The 18,774-nt window shown below is 34.1% G+C and overlaps 1 protein-coding gene across 5 annotated transcripts in view; it reads right to left on the bottom strand.

Moving 5' to 3' along the window:
• The window catches only part of SLIT2 (slit guidance ligand 2), a 383,800-nt gene that overhangs the window by 102,283 nt on the left and 262,743 nt on the right, over positions 1–18,774 (bottom strand). For all 5 annotated transcript variants that reach the window (XM_033856893.2, XM_019928425.3, XM_019928427.3 and 2 more), the window contains 2 exons: positions 1,364–1,435; positions 795–866 (listed from right to left, as the gene is read on the bottom strand). In XM_033856893.2, coding sequence (XP_033712784.1) covers positions 795–866; positions 1,364–1,435 — 144 coding nt within the window. The remainder of the gene's footprint in view (positions 1–794; positions 867–1,363; positions 1,436–18,774) is intronic.

Here is an 18,774-nt window from a genome sequence, read left to right as displayed (position 1 = left end):
TCTCACTGGCTACCATTGACTTCTGAAGTTTCTAAGTGCCCTGCAGTAATTTACAACAATAAGAACCCTTCTCTAAGCATCACCCCTTAAAAAAATACCAGATTTCATTTCCAAACTTTAAAATTAAAATTTGAAATAAAAGCTAACTCTACTCGGTGGACTTCTGAAGACTTTGTACAAGTTTGAAGGAATAATGGCCTTTATAAATTCACTTCAGAACCACTTTAATTTACATAGCTATCTCCCTGGAAGTCCTTTTGACATTAAAAAGCTCTCATACCTTCTTATCTTTGCTCTTTGAGAGATTAAAGCTGGTCTGTCAGGGAAGTCTTTAGGTGATGAAGCAGGGGTTGGGGGGCCCTCTCAATGGTTGTCTTCTACTGTTCTCTGCAAGACTTCGCCCAACATCATTCTAAAGGGGACTGTAATTGTCCCCAGAGACAGCGGCTATGGGCTTAAGGATTATCAACACAACACTGACCAGAGCACCCCAAAATAAACATTTTCCCTTTACTTCAGAAAGAAAACAATGTCAAAAAAGGGGCTCATACTCTTGCTCTCTAAACAGCAGAACTGTCAAACCTTAAAATATATACCCCTAAAAATTGGCTAATTTTAGTGGCAGGTAGCAGTTCTCCATAAAAATGATGAAATTCACTAAAGATTCATACTAATTATTATTAATAATTCATAATAAAAAACTGTAAGAGTATATCCCTTAAATCCAAATTTAAAACTAGAGCCACTATTCCTTGTGCATGCTGCTTTCCTTCAGTGATGTGGTCAATACTTACAGTGAATTCAGAGAGCGTAGTCCTTGGAAAGCATCTGGTGCTAGCTCAGAGATCTGATTATTGCTCAGGTCGCTAAGATTAAAAATAGGTTAGGTTAAACTAAATAGAATATCAGTGAGATTTACTGCAGGAGAAAGCTATTTATTGCCTTTGCATGTCAGTTTTGCACCTATCAATACATATATAAAATTTGCAACATGAAACGTCTGAAGCATCCTAAATTTAAAAAAAAATCACACTTTTAAATCAATTATTGGCTATTTTCCTAAATTATTATTAAAGATGGCATGTGTTATTTTTGAAAATAGAATATTTAAGAATTTGATTGCATAATATATTGACCACGTACATTCACACTAGTGTGAATTAATATGCTAAATTACAGAGAACTTTAAAAATTAATAGTTTAGCTTTTAACATTACAATATTATAGAACTAGCAACAGATAGTCACATCATTTAATATTTAATCTGTCAAGTACTTATTCATACTTAAATGGATGTCTTCGCATGGTCATGACTTGTATAATTTTTAAAAATTACACTGATTTCAGAATATTATTCACTCACATTCTTCTAAGCTTTTTATATGGTGAGAAAGCTCCAGGAGGAATGACCTTGATTGAGTTCTGTTCCAAACGTCTGCAATGAAAAAAAAATTAAGTTTTAAATAGAAATGTGAGCTCCCAGATATGTTTAATTCAAGCCATGTCAAGAAGCAAAGGTGATATGCTTTATAAGTGATATTTTCTTTTTTTTCTCAAAAAAGACTACTAAAATTAATTGTGCTCTGCCCTAAATGTGGTACAAGATTGGGAATAAAAACAAAGCAACTCTAAAAACAATAAAAATAATCTGATTTTTTAGGCATTACAAGTTCATTAATATTTAAGTCTGGAGTTTGTATAAAAGAAAGAACACCTGTAAGAAGCTAAGTTGGGAGTACGTTTTGCTAACTTCAATATCAGGAAGAAATATGTTGTAACATTGAAAAGATGTAGAACATGTTTTACAGATAACTATAACTCTTCCACAAAAGACATTATGGTTGAACACTAAATTTTATAAACCATTTCCTCTACAGAAAGCATATTATAGCTTGAAAGAATTGTTATATGCAGAAAATTAATTTTGAAGCTTCTTCTGAGGCAAAAATCCTACATTCTAAATTTATAAGTGCTACAGATATTTTCAGTAAAACTGTCTGGACTCTGTCAAACCATTATGTGAATATTTCATGTGAAAACCACTGCAGCAAAGTGCATTTAAACACAACTGCCGTGGTTTTATGATGCACTAAAATCTGAGAGGTGAAAATAACCCTCTAACATTATCTATTCCATGGTTCTGCTATCAAAGGAAGACAAGATTTTACCCATCTAGTTATGAAAGACACAAAACAGTATATTTCACAGGGTGTTTTGGTAAATATTTTAGTCCATCAAAAAATGTTGTCTCTCAGCCTCATTTCTACCCATATAAATATGCTAATACACATTTCCCATCCCTTCTCCTCGCTTCTGCTCTGTATCCCAGAGAGCTGACTCCTGTGAACCATTTAGTCCAGGCTCAGTTGCTAACTGGCTTTTGTGAGACTTCATCAGTGAGAGGCACTGGTGGGAGACCCAAGGGGGGACGAAGGGAGAAGCCAGGGTATTCTCTCCTTTTCTGCCTCAGGATATGTCCTCAGCAGTGGTCTCATCTCTTCCTTAATTTTAGCTCCTGCTAAGGGCCAGATCCTAACTTTGTATATCATCAACTTCTTAGTTCTCTGTAGCCCTGGGGGTGGAAGCAGCTTTCTAATTTGTTTCACTTTCTAGAGCTGTTTAACTCATTTGTCATATTAAATCCCTCTGTTGAAATACCTGGCATGAGCTCCATTTTCTTGCCCAAATTAAAAATATATATATAAAAAATACACATATATGTATATACATTTATATTGGTATATTTATGTATAAATATTATATATAGAGAGAGGCCATATATAGGCTATATATGTGTCATATACAGTGATTCATTTTTATTGAATGTTGGCAATACTTTGACATTATATGTATTACAAGCATTTAATGGACATCAGATCAACATAAATAAAATATCACTAGGAGGTAAAGTCAAATTGCTTAAATTACGGTCCTTTCTGATTCAAAGGCCTTATATTACAATAACATGTTTTCTTCAACAGTCTCAGTGTTCACCCTCTGACCTCCTTGTCTCTAAAGGTAATGGGTTTCCCCAGTCTTCACTGCTCTTGAACTCACTGTAGCATATGATATTGTGAACAATCCTTCCTCCCTTGGATGTGACTCTATATGTTCCTGATTCTCGCTCTGCTTTTCTCTTTCTATTTATGGCTTCATTTTCTAGTCCTCCAAATTGAGTTATTCCCCAAGTTTCTGTACCTTGTTCTCTCACAAAAAGGTAAAATCTTTTCTGTAACTTGCAATATTAGTCCAGAAAGCAGAAGTTATTTTGTTCACATTAAAGAAAAACTTAAACTTAAGCTATTTATGAAATATGTTAAGGAAGCAAATTAAAATCACTCATATTACAGTACTCAGATCCGTGAATCTTACTTTAGTTTTTCTGCACGCATATTTACTTTATATAATTAAAATCTTACTGTACAGAGAATTTTGACTTGACTCCTTTACACTCAACATCATATCATCCATGTTTTCCTATATCATTAAAATTTTTGGAAGACATTATTTTTAATGTTTTCATGACAACTCAATTGTCAAAATGTGCCGTATTTCCTTAATCATTCCTTATTGTTAGCCGTTGAAGTTAATAATTTCACATCAATATTAATAATATTGTTTAGTTATTTTAAGATGACTAGAGCACAGCCTCCTTTTGAAGCTTTCCTTTACTTTCTTAGGTATGGTTAATTGTATATTTCTCTCTGCTCAAGGGCATTTTCTTCTAAACTCCTCTGCTCTTATCTGACTTCATTCTATTTATTTTTCACATATCCTTCCTCCACCGGATTATTGGCCCCTAAGGGGCAGATTTACCCTAGAAGACAAGAAATAAATCTCATGAAGCAAATACGAATTTCCTTCATATGGATTATTTATCTAGGTCTTAAGAAAGGGTTACTTTTTTCAAAAGCTCTAAGTATAGCAAAGGATATTTTAATCATTTCACTGTTACATTATTGATTAGAACATTATGAATTAATGGTTTAGAGACACACTTTTTTTGCTGTGATCCATTCTTGTAGTTGGATTTTAAGAAGTTTAAAATGTAATCGACGAAAATATAGTAAAAACAAGCTATAGATGGAATACTCTTGATTAAAGGACTTTCTTCAAATCCAGGCCAATGAAACATCATTTCATTTTGTTAAAGACTTTCTCAAAATAATATAATGCGATATGAGAAAAAATAAAAATTCTTAGTGTCTAGCAGGTTTCTTTCAACAGTCATGCAAAACTAGACCATACAATTACTTTTTGTAAATATAATTTCAGTTTCTTGAAAATAAGGAATCAGCAATTATTCATTCATTCATTCAATCTGCAAATATTTAATGCCGGCCCTGTGCAACATATTGTATTACATAATTGGAATTCAATGGTGATCAAAAGCAGATACATTTATACCCTCATGGACGTTTTATTGATAAAGTGTCCGGTTTTACAGTTACATTTCCAACTAATTTGTTCAATATAAGTTTTTTTAAAAATGAGATATTCAGTACTGAGACTTCTGAAATGTCAATAACATTAACTTACAAATGTGGTCAAACTAATTCCATCGCTTAATATAATTAAAAAACTTCTTTAGAAATTTTAAAATTCATTTATTTTAAAGTCTCAGAACCTAGAATACTTATAATGATCACTAATTGTTCTAATGGCTTTTAAATATATATATATATATATATATATATTTTTTATGGTACGCGGGCCTCCCACTGTTATGGCCTCTCCCATTGCGGAGCACAGGCTCCAGATGCGCAGGCTCAGCGGCCATGGCTCACGGGTCTAGCCGCTCCGCGGCATGTGGGATCTTCCCGGACCGGGGCACGAACCTGTGTCCCCTAGCATTGGCAGGCGGACTCTCAACCACTGCGCCACCAGGGAAGCCCTTAAATATATTTTATTGTAACTTAGTTTGTGCTGAATCTGCAGTTAATTTCATTGATAACTATTCCTGCTAAAGCAAACAAAACAAAAAGATATAAGTGGGCCATCTATTTTTTTTAGAAAATGCATGTTCAAAAAGTTACAAAACAAAGAGAATTCATGATGAAAACATATTTAATTTTATATGCAAAAATAACAAACATAATATAGCAATACTGCAGGTATTATTCCTTATTGCAATATCCCATGACTTAATCTACATATGGCAAACCATATCATTTACAACATATGCAACAGAAAGCTGAACAATGACATGTACAATGGATTTGCTTGCTTTTCTTTATTTATCTATTTACTTCCAACCTTGTTCCAAAAAAAGAATATTTCAAACGAAGCTTATATGGTTATTTACATTGACTCAGCAGCTAATTGGTTTTTATGGCACTGTCTAGCAGTCCATTAAGGCACAACATAATTGCCTCCTTCATTCACAGAGACAGATTCTCATGCAGGGAAATATTCTACCACTGATAGATGTCAAACCATAAGTTTTAAAACGTTTAAAAATGTCCATTTTCTTGTTTTCAGTGGACAAACAATAAACTAATGTGTAATTCCTGTAAACTTCTAGGTCTCTAGGATAAATAATTTCTGTGTTTCATTACAAGAACCTCATAATGTATTTGACAAACTACAAACAACACACATCACAAATGTTGCCCTTCCTCCTAAAACAAGAGAGGGGACTAGTAAAACCAGATTATAAAAAATACGGACGAAAAATATTAGAGTTTTCAGGTGAAGGTTAAAAAAAAAGGAAGGGTAAGCTGGGACAAAGTGAGAGAGTAGCATTGACATATATACACTGCCAAATGTAAAATAGATAGCAAATGGGAAGCAGCTGCATAGCACAGGGAGATCAGCTCGGTGCTTTGTGACCACCTAGAGGGGTGGGATAGGGAGGGTGGGAGGGAGATGCAAGAGGGAGGGGATATGGGGATATATGTATACGTATAGCTGATTCACTTTGTTATACAGCAGAAACTAACACACCATTGTAAAGCAATTATACTCCAATAAAGATGTTAAAAAAATTATATACCTAATAACACAGCTTCAAAATATAAGAAGCAAACATTGGAAAAAAGTATAAGAAACAGACATCCACAATCATAAAAAAAACAAAAACAAACAAACAAAAAATTCCAGGGTTACAAAAAGAGATAGTGTAATGGCTGAGATATATTTGCTTGCTGTAGATAAAATCCACCATAATTAAGAGCCTTCCAAATGCTAGCCCTTCATAAAAAAAAAAAAATTAATATTTTAAATTTCAAAGTAAAAATAGATTTAGAAAACTGAGTAAGAGAGGGAGAAAATTTTATAAACCCCATATGATAAAGGAAGACTTTTTCATATAAAAGGAGCCAGAACCTTTTTCTCCACGGAATGTATGTGAACAATTCCAAAACATTTCATCGCTGTATGTACGTATATCTCAAAGCAATCTGCTGCTACACTTCATCAAAACAAGAAGGAAACTTTAGTTAGAAGTTCAATTTTAGTTAGAAGACAGTTTTCTAACTGTTCCAATCAAAAAATTCACAAGTATGTTTAACCAATAAAAAGAACTTTTTCCTCCTGCTCCCATATATCTTTTTCTCTTGTTCTCTACTGCTTTTTTTTTTAAAGAAATATATGTCTTCACACTTTTAGAGTTCCTAAAGAATGAATAGCTATCAATATACGTCACTTTTCTGGTGCCTATTTCAAAGATGGTAGAAAACGGGAAATTATCAGTAAATCTCTCTGCTGTAATACTGTGGACACTTAAAACCTGGAAATTATGTGCAGGTATAGCTGGGCTCTGTGGCATATAAATACTTTACCATGGTTATCAATTAGCAGATCTTACATCAGGAAAGTATACAACATACAGTGTAATTGGGTAGTTAAATATTCCAACTAGTTCTGAAGACATTTACACTATATTAAACAACATTAGTTTATTTTAAATGACACTTTCGACTCACTAAGCTTTCAATACTCAGGCATTCGTTTCAATATTTTTCAAATTAAATTATCTTGATAAACTATAAAAAATAACATCCACATGCCAAAGCTGAAATAGCTCTCCCAAGAGGTATTTATGTTTTGTATATGTATCGACATAAAGATAAAAAGTGGAGTTTAGTGATTAAAAGTATGAGCTTTATACAGACTTGGATTAAATTCAGAATCTGCCACTGATTAGCTCTGTGGACCTTGCAAAAGTTACTGTTTGTTTCTCTGTGTCTCAGTTTCTCTTTCTGAAAAATGAGAAAATAAAACCTACTATAAATGTTTTGGTAAAAATTATGAGATGTAAAGAAACATATATGGTACGTTTTCTCCTGCTCAAAAAATAGTGGAAAAAATTAAAATGAGGATATATATGTGTATACATGTAACATATAATATATGGCATTATATAATATAATGTCTATAGCATGTATTAGTCACACATATACACACAGATTATAGAAAGGAATAAATCTGACACATGACTTGATCTCTAATGTGAAATAAACATTTATGGTTCCAAAACACATTTTAAAACAAATTAGCAAAACAGTTTTGCAGATAACTCCCAACTGTCTATTAAACACATACACTCAAGCATCATTCACATACATGGAGGCTGAAAAAAAAATACAAATGGTTGCTATTTCCATGATCAACATGATTAAAATAGAGCCCTTACTCTAATTTGAAAACTGAAAAACTCAAAAAAAGTTTTTACACCACCAGTAAAGTATGAGTTTGGATTGAGTGTTCCTGTAACATACAGCCCAGATGCTGATTATACATGGCAATAAAACTGACAGTTCTTTGCATTTTCCCCATCTGCTTTTAACGTAAATGGCAAAAACAGCTGCCAAAGAACAGAACAGATTTAATGGGGTGAAGGCTGGAGCTGCAGAATGACTTTAGTTTTTGAGTCATGGACTGCTGAGTGTAGCCAAATATTCTCATCATAGGTAACACCAGTCCTGCATTTGTAAAGGAGGAAGCAGCGATATTACTTTGACATCAGGGATCCTCTTGCCTATTACATAATAGTTCTAAAGTAAGTACTTTATATTTTTGGAATATTACTTCTAACTTGAGCAGTAAATGCATGCCATTGAAATCCTTCAGATGTCTCTACATAAAATGACCCAAGATTATCTTAGACTAGAATATTATTGCTGTTATGTAATTGCGATTTCCAGGACTTTTTAAGTTTAACAAATATTTTTAACAGCTGAGTGAATATTGGCCTCTAGAGAGACATACTTTGCATATAGCTAGCATTTTTGCCTTAAGACTCTGTCCATCCTAATTGATTATCAGCAATCCCTATGTTGGGATGACTTGTTCCTGAAAATTGTCCACTTCCTTTATCTTATTTTATTTCTTGTGATGTCATTCTGGGGACATTTCCCTCAGTGCAAATTCAATTGATGTTTTCATAATAAAAATAATTCTTTTTCCATTTGGTCTTTAAGCATTTAAAGCAAAACAAAAATGTGTGTGTGTGTGAGTTCCTATTGACCTCATATTTCAGGCAATGAACTTCTGAATGAGTGTTAAAATTTTTATGTATATATTTACATGGACACACTCAAATGCAAAAGAAAAGTACATTCAATACACAGAATCACATAATTTAGATTTAGAGGGAAAAATGGGCTAAGACACATGGCTCGCCGATTTCAGGGGCACAGAGTACAGATTCATAATGTCAGTAACACTCAGTTTTCATAATTTTTCTTTTGCAATCCAAGAAAGACAAATGCAAGTTTTGCTGCTTTGTTTTTCATTATAACTAAAACCTCTTGGACGCTTAATATGAGTTAGGCACTGAGCTAAGTCCCCCATTTGGTAATAATTTTAGTTTTAAAAACATTATGCAAATTACCTTTATACATCATTTGTTTAACAGTATTACTCAGTGAATAGATAGCAGCTAGCCTTCTCCCCGATGCCTGTACTGAGTTATTGTTCAAGTCATCCGTCATTTTCCCCCTAAAGTTCAGATAACACTGTGATCACTAGCAGAATTTGAACCAAACAAATTTTCAACTTACTCTTTCTGGCTGATTTTACAACCATAAATCAATAACTTAATTCTTTAAAAAAGTGACAATTTCATTCACCTGAGAATGAATACTACTTTGTGCCCCAGCTGTTTTCATTTCTATGTTAAAGTCTACATAGGTCTTATTTACATCTGATGGGTCTCCATTTCTTTCCTGTAGAAGTTTTTAGTGACTCAACCACAACAGCACTTGGGTCATTTCTTGGAATAACTTCTCACTAGTATCTGCTGCTAAGCCTGTCTTTATCATGCCTTATGTAACTGTTTGTATCACAAGTGGATTCTCTACTCCATGTTAGAGTGATTTTTCTAACTAACAAATCAAATCATACTACTACACTGCTCAAAATTCCCCCTTGTATCCTGTTAACATCAGGACAGTGATTCTTCAAGATTAGGCTTGTACTTTATGTTCTAACAACTAAAACTGTTTTAAGTTCTCAAAGACACATGACTCTTTCACTTTTCTCGGGCTTTGCACATGCTCTTTCCACTGTCTAGAAAGCCCACAATTTCTCTGCCTTCAAAACACATCCTCATACCCCAAGATTCTTTTAGTCTCCCAGGGAAATCAAGATATTCCCTTCTCTGTGCATATGTATTTCTCCATGCATATGTATTTTATTACTTATCATATAGCTTTTAAAATTTCTGTGTGTGTAAAGCTTCAATTCTCTGCATTGTAAACATTTTGAAAGCTGGAACTGTGACCTCTCATCCATAATGCCTGATGCAGAGTAGGCACTCAAAAATATTTGTTGACTATGTAGTACATGAAAAAAATGTTACTTTTCCACATGCCATTGTCTGCTGCAATAATGTTCCTCAGACTCCTTGGGATTTTTAAGAGAAGCCAGTTGGAGCATCTGCTTTGCCTTACCACTCTAGTCATTTTAAGATTTCTTTTTCACCAATTTATTTATAATTTTACCATACTTATTTTCACATCTTAACTAATATTACAAAAGTTTGATTCATTCTTCTATACGTTTCTCTTATGAAAGGCACTGTGGTTTCCTTCTGAAATGATCAAACAACAACAACAAAAGCATATAAAGAGTGTGTGTGTGTATACGTATATATAACATACACATTATACATATAAATTTTTGTGAAATTAGGTACAAATAAGAAAAATAATCAATATATTGAAAAGGCAACCAAGAGAATGGGAGAAAATATTTGCAAATCATATATCTGATAGAGGGTTAATAACCTAAATATGTAGAGAATTCATACAACTCAATAGCAAAAAAGCAAATAATCAAAATAATAAATGAAGAAAGGAACTAAATAGATATTTTCCCAAAGAAAACATACAAATCAGGAGTAGGTACATGAAGAGGTGCTCGACATCACTAATCATCGGAGAAATGCAAATGAAGAACACAATGAGATATCACACCAATCAGGATGGTTATTATCAAAAACATAAGAGATAAATGCTGGCAAATATGTGGAGAAAAGGGACTCTTTATACACTGTTGGCAGGAATGTAAATTGGTACAACCATTATGGAAAACAGTATGTGGTTCCAATAAAACTGATATTGAACTACCATATGCTCTAGCAATCCCACTCCTGGGTTTATACCTGAAGGAATTGAAATCACTATCTTGAAGAGATATTTGAATCTCTGTGTTTACTGCAGCTTTATTCACAATAGTCAAGATATGGAAACAACCTAGATGTCCTACAACAGATGAATGGATAAAGAAATTGTGGTATATATACAATGGAATATTACATAGCCATAAAAGTAAGGAAATCCTGTCATTTGTGACAACATGGATGAACCTGGAAGGCATATGCTAAGTGAAATAAGCCAAACAGGTAAATACAAATAATGTATGCTATCATTTACATGCAGAATTGAAAAAAAAAAATCTGATTTCATAAAAACAGAATAGAATAGTGGTCGCAGAGGTTGGTGGCTGGGAAGATGAAGGTCAAAAGGTATAAATTTTTAGTTATAAGAAGAATAAGTTCTGAGGGTCAAATGTATGGCACAGTGACTACAGTTAATAATATATTTCAAATATTATATACTTGAAAATTGTGGAGAGTAGAACTTAAGCATTCTTACCACACACAAAAAAAGAGTTAACTATTTGAGGTGATGAATGTGTTAATTATCTTGATCTTGGTAATCATTTCACAATGAGTAAGTATATCAAATCATCATGTTGTAGCCTTTAAATATATACAACTGTATTTGTCAATTATTCCTCAGTAAAATTGGAAAAAAGGAAGTAAATTGAGGGAAATAAGAGCAAATAATTTTCTTTTCATGAACCTACACTCTTAATAAAAATGAATTCTCTTTACAAAGATGATTATCCTACTATTTCATTCAATAGGAATTAAAGATTGTTCAAGATATGCATATAAAATTGAGAATTTTGTCAAAATAAAGATGAAAACGTTCCAATGATTATTAGTGAACTCAATAATGGTCTATGGAACTACAGGTTTAGTTTAGTTTTAAATGTATTTTACCTAATTTATCTTACACTATTTTGCTTTGGAACTATCAAAATTGCTGTAGGGATTACACTAAGCACGGCTACTAATGACTAAGAATTAAGTGAGATGTTTGTTGTGAGGAAACTCAGTGGTGATCTTAGTTTGTATACTGAACAATGAATTGGCTTTCTGCATTCTGTAAGAAGCTAAATTATTATGTCTTTTTCTAAGCTCCTAACTTATGATGAAATCATGATGTGAAAACTTCAGAGATATTTTATCGATATTGTCTAAATAGTAAAGTCAAGGTAATTTACATGTGCTATAAAAATTAGTCAAACTGTTATATTTATTTTTAAAATTTATTTTCAAAATGTGGGCATAATTAAAAGAAAATGAACCAATTACACAGCATGACAGCTGTGCTATTAGCTGAGATATTCCTGAGTGCATGTTAAATAGTCAAAAAGTCATGCTTGATATCATGAGTACCTGTAACTTTCCTAATAAGCTAGTATAGGTTATTTAACAACAAGTTGATCAAATCTAATTTACATATCCCTACCAACAGAAACTTTGAAATATGCAGATTCAAAATTTGGCAAGTATTATTTAATAGAAATAAGGATGCCCCTTTTGGAAGGGGCAAATGCAGAAATAGCATGCAAAAGGGTTAAACACAGGAAGAGTGCCTAAACAGAAATGGAGGGCAAAGATGTATTTTTAAAATTATATTCAGTATCATAAATGCAGTTTGTAATCAGAGCATTCAAGAATCATTCTCACTTTCATTTCTTTATAATTATGCATGCAAATGATCCAGAGTGAACAAAAGGGAAAAAAATGTACTCCTAACTTCATATCCAACCTCTAATACTGTGAATCTCTTTGAAATAGGCTTCTTTACTACTAGCAGAGTAAAAGCAGTCCAATAAATTTATACAACAAAGTGAGTTCCCTTTCCATTTTACCTATTTGAATAGTACATCCAAAACAAATACTATAACTTCTGAAAATTTGCAATACATCTTAGAAAACAGAGACAGCCCTCATAAGACCCGGCCTAAGAACTTTGCTACCATACTTTCCTTTCCCGAAATTTGAACGCTTCCTTATCTTCTCTCAGACAAATAAAAGGAAGAATTGTATGGCTCCCAGCTTTGGAGCCCTGAAAAATGCAACCAAGATTAAAAGCAGTAAGACCTAAGAGTGAACAAGACATACTAAATTGTTCAACCTATGTTTTTACTAACAGTTCTCCGCGATTTATGGAATTTCTGTATAATGGTTTGGACAGGTGCTATGCCACAGAAAATCTATAACTGGATTGAAGAGAACTAAATGTCTACTTTACAGCAATCTATCACATCACATTCAAAGTATTACACCTCAAGACAAGATTTAAGAAATTAATTCTGAGGATTTGATATATAGAGAATCAATTTGCTATTAATGATTTTGTTGCCATGGGTCAGGCCTTGTATAGACTTGCCTAAGGCATTCCATGTGTATGAAAACAAGGTACCCAACCAACAGTGTTCAAAGCAGCCAAGTGCTGGAAAGATTCCAGGGCAGCAACAACTTCTTTCTTCTAAACCTAATTTTACCTGATATTACACATTCTATTTCCCCCCATCTATCTTCATTAGTCCATACTCCTTTGTCACATTTTCTTTTACTAGGAAGAATGGAGGCTTGGAGGCTCTCCTGATTGTATGTCCCAGACCCCCCACCCCAGTACTGTTCTTCTCCCTGCCCACACTGTGCTAAGTTTTGGGACAAAAATGGTGAGGAAAAAAGACATGATCCTGCCCTCATTAAGCTTGCAGTCTAATAGGGTAGTTTGACATTAACCAGGATATCAAATTAAGCTGTGATAACTTCTATGTAGACAAAATCTAGGGAGATATGAAATTACTTAATAGAGACTAGGAAAGAAGACAACAGTTGTAGATATAAAGTCATACGAAACAGTTCTTAGTTTTGTAAACATTCCTATACCTTCATGCCTTGTCTTTCTCTATGCTCCTTCTATGTTCCCTTCACATGTAAGTTTCTTAAAGTGTCCTGTTTTTCTGATATCTACCTCTCTTCATTTTTTTCAATCATCCCTTTTATAATATCCCAATAAGCTAAGCCACATCTATCTTTCTTTTGCAGCTGGATGGAGGATGGAAAACAGGCTTTGGAGTCAAATAAATCTAAGACTGAGGCCAGTTTAGTCACTTCATAATTGAAGAGTTGTTTTTTTACAAGATTTCTTAACTTTTTTGAGCCTGGTCTTTTTTTAAATAGCAAAATGAAGTTGTCAACTTTTGAGGGATTTGAGGTAAACGTCTATAGGCTTTGTTACAGAGAAGATGTGACCTTAGAGAAAGATGTCTAAGATGTCTGTAAAAAGATTGAATTAATTATTACATCTAAAGAAGGAGGGTACCTATTAGATACTGCCTTGGTCAACCTAGAGCAGAAAAAAGTTGCTCTCAGATGCATGTAGAGAGTAGAATCCAAGCCAGGACAGGAAGCAGGGAATTTAACAAAGGAATTTTTAGTTAGCCCATTTTAGCTCATTTCATTAAGCATTCTATTCATAACTTTTTTTCATTAAAATTTCTCTTATTGATTTTATGCTTAAAAAGCATCATTTCATTTTTCTATGGGAAGAGAATGGACTGCTCCTTCAGATTTTTTTTAAAATCGTGCTTAATATAACTCCACCCTTTCAGAGATAAATCTGCTTTAAATGTTTAATTTTTACATTATCCATTCATTCAATAAATATTTATCTTATATTTATCAAGGGCCTACTATGTGCCAGGAACTAGATTTGTTGCTGGGTGTTCAGTGGTGATTAGAACAGAAACAGTTCCTGTCTTCATAGAGCTGCTTTAGTAGTGAAGACAAACACACAACACAAATATATTTTTTATATATATATATATATATATATATATATACACATATATGGATATATAGTTACAAAATGTAATAATTAAGTGCAGTCAAAATCAGATTCCTAGTCTGCAAATGGGAGGACAGATCCTGGACCATGGTAAAATCATCAGGATAATGAGGCCTCTTGGAGAGATAAAACCAACCTTTATCTAACACATGCCTCTGCATTAGTTTTCCTACTTTATTTAAATTGCACAAATACACCCATCAAAGGTCAATGAGAAGATCAAATGCTACAATATGTGCATAGTATCCAACACTGCAGGCATTAGATAAATGCTAGTCTCTTTTCTATTCCTTCTTCTCCAATTATTTCAATTCTGACTTTAAAGGAATAGTTCCCTTCTATATCTTAACAAATTTAAGCACATACCACAGTGTGAAGTTATAGTTGCAAGCACAAATCAGATAAAAGGAAAGGGTGAGGCAAGTTTTTCTACCCAGATTTACAGGCAGTTGATTACTGCTACATATCACACACACATACTTTCTTTTTGTCACAATATGAGATAGTTACAGGAATAAAGACACACTAGACAGTAGGAAGTCAACTCAACATTACTGAATGAAATGTCTGATAATTTTCAATAAAGAAATTCTATTAATAATTTACTGGTAAAATCCAATTTTAAAACATTATATGAAAAATATGAAGGGAGTTTATAATGTTCAGTTCATCATGTATTAAAAATATAGAATGTATAAAAATTTTTAAAGATGTTGCTAACTTTATTTCTACACTTTATGAATCTTACTGATTTTTTTTTTTTTTTTTTTCCGATATGCGGGCCTCTCACCGCTGTGGCCTCTCCTGTTGTAGAGCACAGGCTCCGGACGCGCAAGCCCAGAAGCCATGGCTCACGGGCCCAGCTGCTCCGCGGCATGTGGGATCCTCCCGGACCGGGGCACAAACCCATGTCCCCTGCATTGGCAGGCTGACTCTCAACCACTGCGCCACCAGGGAAGCCCCTTACTGATTCTTTAATAAAAAAGTAAAAGAGTAATAAAAGAAGTGAGTCACTAAGCTAGTAAGTTGTGCCACTATAATGAATGGTAATGGGTGTATTTTGTTGGAGTTGAAGATCAATATGATTTATTACCAGATGCTCTACTGATAAAGCTGATAATGTAATAATCAGAGAAGTAAAATTCACCTAGAGCTTCACATATGATTTCATCTCTACTTATGAATTTATTATAGCTTTGCCTGATGAACCACCACCTCAACACAGACAAACTCATTGGGACATATTAGTCAGTCTAACTTTTATGCTACTAAATTCCACCATCATACAGAATCTATAGAGCATACAAAATGTAAGAAAAGCTCTGTGACAAAAAATAAAACAGACTACATGAGATAAACCATTTGAAATGTTTCATATTCCTTTCAGTCTGTTATGTCTACAACTCACTCCTCTTTTGTCAACCAGCAACAGCATTTTTGTCTCCTTTTCTATCATCAGGATTTGATCAATCCCCTCCTGGGCCCAGAACAATCTTGCTTCCACATATATATTATCTAACTCTCACACTCTCATGTCTCTCTAAACCTATTCTTCCTCTCTGACTTTCTAATGACTGCAGGTTTCTGCACCTTAAAATAAACCCATCTGTCCTTTATCATTGCAATTGTCTTCTTTAAAAAATCCTCTCTCAGCTAAACTCTTCAAACTACTCCATGTCTGCTCTCTCCAATATTCATCACCTCTGACCTTTCTTAACACTCTGAAGAGCGGCTTACTTACCTATCACTCTATCTTGAATCCTTCAAGAACAATGTGCTGGTCAAATTGTAAGACCTGTTCTCAGATCTCCTCTTGGTTCATCGCCCGGAGTTATCTGACTTGGAGGATCATTTTTCCCAGAAGCTCCTTCCTCCCTTACCTATTGTGGCCCTCTGCTGTTTTTGTTTAGTTCCCTCGGGTTTCTCTTCTGTTTTTCTCCTTTCCATTGGCCATCTGATGGCGTTAACCATCTACTTGTTTTTTTTTTTTTTTTTTTATAATATTAATTACTCCAAAATCTTTGCCTCAAATCCTGTCTTGTTCCAAATTATCATAGTCTGTATTATTTTAGTGTCTCTAAATATCTTACTGGAATTTCAGTATCTCACAAATTTTGCTCACCATCATCTTCCTTCCTAGTTTTGGTCCTGTTCCTCAGCTTCTTATATACAACGCCATAAACACCATCTCCCCAGCCCTCATACTTGAAATTTTGGCATCATTTTTGAGTCCTTTTTCTCATCTCATCAAAGGCAAAATCCTATTAATTCTGCTTCTGTATTAGCTATCATAGCTGCTTCCACATCACCATTCCTACTATTACTTACTAGCTCCTGCTCTCATGACATCTCCCCTCGACCAACATAATAGTATCCTAAGAAGCCTTAAGCCTGGTTTTCTCTCCTTTTGCCAAACCACTGGTGCACAGCTGTCAGATTAATTCTTCTTAGAGATTCAAACTCCTGTGTTCAAATGCATTCCAAAGAAAGATTTAGATCCTTATACTCTCAAAGTCCTCCATGAATTAGCTCCAACCTACCTTTCCAACTTTGTTTCCTTAACTCTCTCAGGTACCAAATACCAATCAAATTGAGTTCCTGTGTGGCAGTATCTTGGATTTCCATTCTTATCGCCTATGCTGATAAGGTTCATTACTTCTGAAAGCTCTTTTCTCATCTTTGCAGTTCCATTCACTAATTATCCTTCAAGGCCTACCGCACACGTTACCTCCTACATGAAGGCTTGAGATCGAGGTATCATTCAATGAGTACTATCGTCTAAGCACATGAAGCTCTACATGTGTTAATTCTTTCACTACAAACTGACAACACTTAGTTCAGATGAGGAGATAATCCCATAGAGGATAAGTAACTTGCATACGGTCTCACAGCTAGTAAATGATAGGTAGACCTCGGGTTCTAACTAAAGCTTTCTGACTCTAGTTAGCCACTGTAACTTGTTCTCCACTTTACGCCCTCTGTAATAAATACCTTGAACTTACATTTAGGTCTTTAATCCATTTTGAGTTTATTTTTGTGTCTGGTGTTAAGGAGTGTTCTAATTTCATTCTTTACATGTAGCTGTCCAGTTCTCCCAGCACCACTTATTGAAGAGACTGTCTTTTCTCCATTGTATATTCTTGCTTTCTTTGTCACAGATTAGGAGACCATAGGTGCGTGGGTTTATCTCCGGGCTTTCTATCCTGTTCCATTGATTTATATTTCTGTTTTTGTGCCAGTACCATACTGTCTTGGTTACTGTAGCTTTGTAGTATAGTCTGAAGTCAGGGAGCCTGATTCCTCCAGCTCTGTTTTTCTTTCTCAAGACTGCTTTGGCTATTTGGGGTCCTTTGTGTTTCCATAAAAATTGTAAAATTTTTTGTTCTAAGTCTGTAAAAACTGCCATTGGTAATTTGATAGGCAAAGCAGAAATAGAGTCACCGATGCAGAGAACAAACTTACAGTTACCAAGGGGGGAAAGGGGGATGGGATGAATTGGGAGATTGGGATTGACATATATACACTACTATGTATAACTAATGAGAACCTACAGTTTAGCACAGGGAACCCTACTCAATGATCTGTGGTGACCTAAATGGGAAGGAAATCTAAAAAAGAGTGGATATATGGATATGTATTACTGATTCACTTTGCTGTACAGCAGAAACTAACACCACATTGTAAAGCAGCTATACTCCAATAAAAATTAATGAAAAAAATAAAAACCTTGAACTTTATTTTTTCCTCTCTTACGACATGTATTACTTTGTACCTCATTTTATAGCTTTTAACTTGCATGTCACTTGATGGAGATCTGTGGAGAATTCATGCTGCCTTTATGTAATAATAAGTGTTTACTTAATAAATGCTTGTGCCTGGAGAGATGGATATACTATTTCTCTGTGGGAACAGTTACTATGTCTTTCTACTATCTACTCCATCATATATTACATCTTCTAAGATGAGAGGCCTTATGTAATCTGTGGCTTTAGAATTAGATGGAGATGTCGTTTTTGAAGCATTATTTTCCATGATGCCTCAACATGCACCTCTTACTCTAATTAGACTCAACTGTGCAATCCCTAAAACAAAATGCTCACTGCCACCTCTGCCCTTTGTCCCCAATGTTTCTCTGTCGCAGAATGTCTCTTGCCTCTTTCCAAGCCATATATTGTTCTTCTTTCAAGGTTCAGCTAAAAAATACAAATGTCTTTTATGGCCAAGGTAGTGTTTCATCAATTAAAAATTTGATGAGAATAATATTATTATGTGCATACATATATTCTTTGTCTGTGTCAAGTATTGCATCTCTCTAAGTACCCTTTTAAGC

This window comes from Tursiops truncatus, chromosome 5 (assembly GCF_011762595.2).
Source record: "Tursiops truncatus isolate mTurTru1 chromosome 5, mTurTru1.mat.Y, whole genome shotgun sequence".
NCBI classification, from domain to species: Eukaryota; Metazoa; Chordata; class Mammalia; order Artiodactyla; family Delphinidae; genus Tursiops; species Tursiops truncatus.
Note: the sequence above shows the minus strand (reverse complement) of the source record. Positions and strands in the feature narration are given on the sequence as shown.